This window comes from Rhagoletis pomonella, unplaced genomic scaffold, assembly GCF_013731165.1.
Source record: "Rhagoletis pomonella isolate Grant_MI unplaced genomic scaffold, Rhpom_1.0 Rhpom_scaffold_19240, whole genome shotgun sequence".
Taxonomy (NCBI): Eukaryota; Metazoa; Arthropoda; class Insecta; order Diptera; family Tephritidae; genus Rhagoletis; species Rhagoletis pomonella.
Genome location: NW_023477752.1, coordinates 1 through 2,677, shown reverse-complemented (window position 1 = coordinate 2,677; position 2,677 = coordinate 1). Strand labels below are relative to the sequence as shown.

At 40.6% G+C, this 2,677-nt stretch overlaps 1 protein-coding gene across 1 annotated transcript; it reads right to left on the bottom strand.

Annotated features, from left to right (window-relative positions):
- Positions 1-205: 205 nt before the first annotated feature.
- LOC118732360 lies at positions 206-2,139 on the bottom strand. Its single transcript, XM_036461489.1, has 2 exons — positions 1,840-2,139; positions 206-1,736 (listed from the first exon to the last, which is right to left on the bottom strand). Exon 2 carries the CDS (start codon positions 1,483-1,485, stop codon positions 343-345), a length of 1,143 nt encoding a protein of 380 aa, XP_036317382.1. The 5' UTR covers positions 1,486-1,736; positions 1,840-2,139; the 3' UTR covers positions 206-342.
- Between the last annotated feature and the right edge of the window lie 538 nt (positions 2,140-2,677).

The following is a 2,677-nucleotide window of genomic DNA, read 5'->3' as shown; positions in this document are numbered from 1 at the left end:
TAACAAAAAAAAAAAATTTCTCAGTCCTTGGGATGTAATTGTTATTTCCTAGTCTGTTATGCCTTAAAAGTATGGAAACCACCTAATATTCCTCGGAAACTTTGCTTTTGTGACCAGGACAATGTGATTCATTAAAATATGCTAAAATTATGAGAAAAACGTGTTTGAGTCTTTCACTACAGAGAAAATCATACAGAACAGCACATATAAATCAAAACTAAATTTTATTAAAACTTCAGAAAACCAAAAACATAAAAGTAAATCAGAAGCGGGTGGTTTTTCGACATTTGCGTTTAAACTGCGGGTCACTTTCTCTAATCAATCCCCAAATGTAATCTCCCATCATGTTCTCATTGTATGTCCTTGGTATCGCCGCTCAAATTCCATTATATCCTGATGGAAGCGCTCGCCTTGCTCCTCTGAATATGCTCCCATGTTCTCCTTGAATTTGTCAAGATGTGCATCCAGAATATGGAGTTTGAGAGACATCCTGCAGCCCATTTTGCCGTAGTTCTCCACCAGACTTTCGACCAGCTCCACGTAGTTTGCGGCTTTGTGATTGCCTAGGAATCCCTGTACCACTGACATAAAACTCATCCAAGCAGCTTTCTCAACACGAGTGAGCTTCTTGGGGAATTCCTCAGACTCGAAGATTTTCTTTATTTGTGGTCCAACGAAGATACCGGCTGTAACTTTCGCCTCAGAGAGCTTAGGGAACAAGTCTTGTAGGTACTTGAACGCTGAAGAATTTTTGTCGAGAGCTTTGACGAATTGCTTTATAAGACCCAGTTTGATGTGGAGTGGTGGCATCAGTACCTTCTGGGGGTCCACCAAGGGCTCCCACTTGACGTTGTTCCTCCCCACTGTGAATTCAGTTCGTTGTGGCCATTCACGCGTACTGTAGTGTGCACTGTCGTTTCTGCTGTCCCACAGGCATAGAAAGCAAGGAAACTTGGTGTAACCGCCTTGCAGGCCCATTAAGAATGTCACTATTTTGAAATCTCCGATCACTTCCCAGCCATATTGCTCATACTTCAATGCGTTCAGCACTTTCTTGACATTGTCGTAGTTCTCTTTGAGAGATACTGAATGCGCCAGAGGAAGAGACGGATACTTGTTGCCATTGTGAAGCAACACGGCTTTGAGACTCTTGCATGAGCTGTCAATGAAGAGGCGCCACTCTTTTGGTTCGAAATCAATTCCGATTTCCTCGAACAGACCGGTCACGTCGTGGCAGAAGCAGAGCCCATCTTCGCTGATGAAGAAGTTGGAAAAAAGTTCGTGACGCTTCCTCTGACATGTGACTTTAACACTAGGATCCAGCAAATTCCACTGCATCAGTCTGGACGTCAAAAGTTCAGCATCGGACTTGGTTAGACCAAGATCTCTGATCAAATCATTCATGTCCTTTTGGTTGGGATAGTATGGGTTTTTGTTATCAGCTAGTAAATTAAATCCTTCACCTTCATTGTCTTCCACACTCATGGAATCAGGGCTCTCACAGGAAGACACCTGCTCTTTCTATGGAGGAGTAGGAACGGGGCGGTCAGAGCTGTGTGGAACTGGAGCCATGGATGAAGGAATGTCAGGATACATGATTTGACTTGCTTTTTTGCCAGTCCGACGTTTGGAAGGGTCCACCATGCAGAAAAAGCAGTTGCTTGAATGGTCAGTGGGTTCTCTCCAAACTCTTGGCACAGCAAACTTCATAGCTCTCTTTTCCCCTCTGTACCATCCTGAAAAAAAAAAATTAGAAAAGAAAAGTACTGTCTAATAAAAAAGTTAATAGAAACATTTATTTTACCCATAACAAAGCAATATAGTTTTAAAATGTCTTACCTTCCAAAGTCCTTTTGCAGTTTTCACACGCGAAATGAGGTGCCCAGGATTTGTCTTGATCACCCACAGGCATGCCGAAATAAGCATTGTAAGCTTCGCACATTTTAAAACCTTGTTTCCAAAGAGTACTTATTCGCTCTTGTTTTGATAAAATATCCGCAGACATAACAAAATGCATCTGCAGGATACTTGCAGCCTCGTGAAGCCATGTTTGAACGAATTTATCTGTAATAAAATAAGAAACAACTCTCAATAAATCACAAAAATGTTGCAAAATTTATTGCGACGACTTTGTTGTTTTAACTAGTGTTGGGCAGTATCGAGTACTTTTGTGTATTTACTACTTTGGTATCGATACTTTTAAGCATCGGGTACTGTCGATACTTTTCAGCATCGAGTACTGAGTACTTTTGGAATCGATACTGCCCAACACTAGTTTTGACACACACAAATGTAGAGAAAACAAGTTGTATGCGCTCGTGTATCAGTTTTCAACAAACAAGCATAAAAATAAACGCAGATAAGCGCTGCCATGGTCACAAAAGCAAAGTTATCTTGCGACAATAGCTGTTTTCTATACTTTTGGGACCTAACTGACTAGGAAATAACAATTACAACCCAGGGACAAAAACCTTGTTACATAGTGTAATCGATAATCACTTAATAGTCGTTTATCTACTGCCAGTCGACATTCGCAATAGGGGTGTAAGTTACTTTCGCGGCTTGAAGCCGAAGCCAACAATCGTAACATTAAGAAGTTAGAATGGCCTAAAAATTATTTATTTTTCAAATATTTTTCAATTTCAAACTTAAAAAACCGCGGAAATAAAACCTTAAA

What these genes read in the sequence shown, in the direction of transcription:
- LOC118732360 (XM_036461489.1), bottom strand. Translation starts at nt 1,485, where the DNA reads ATGAGTGTGGAAGACAATGAAGGTGAAGGATTTAATTTACTAGCTGAT.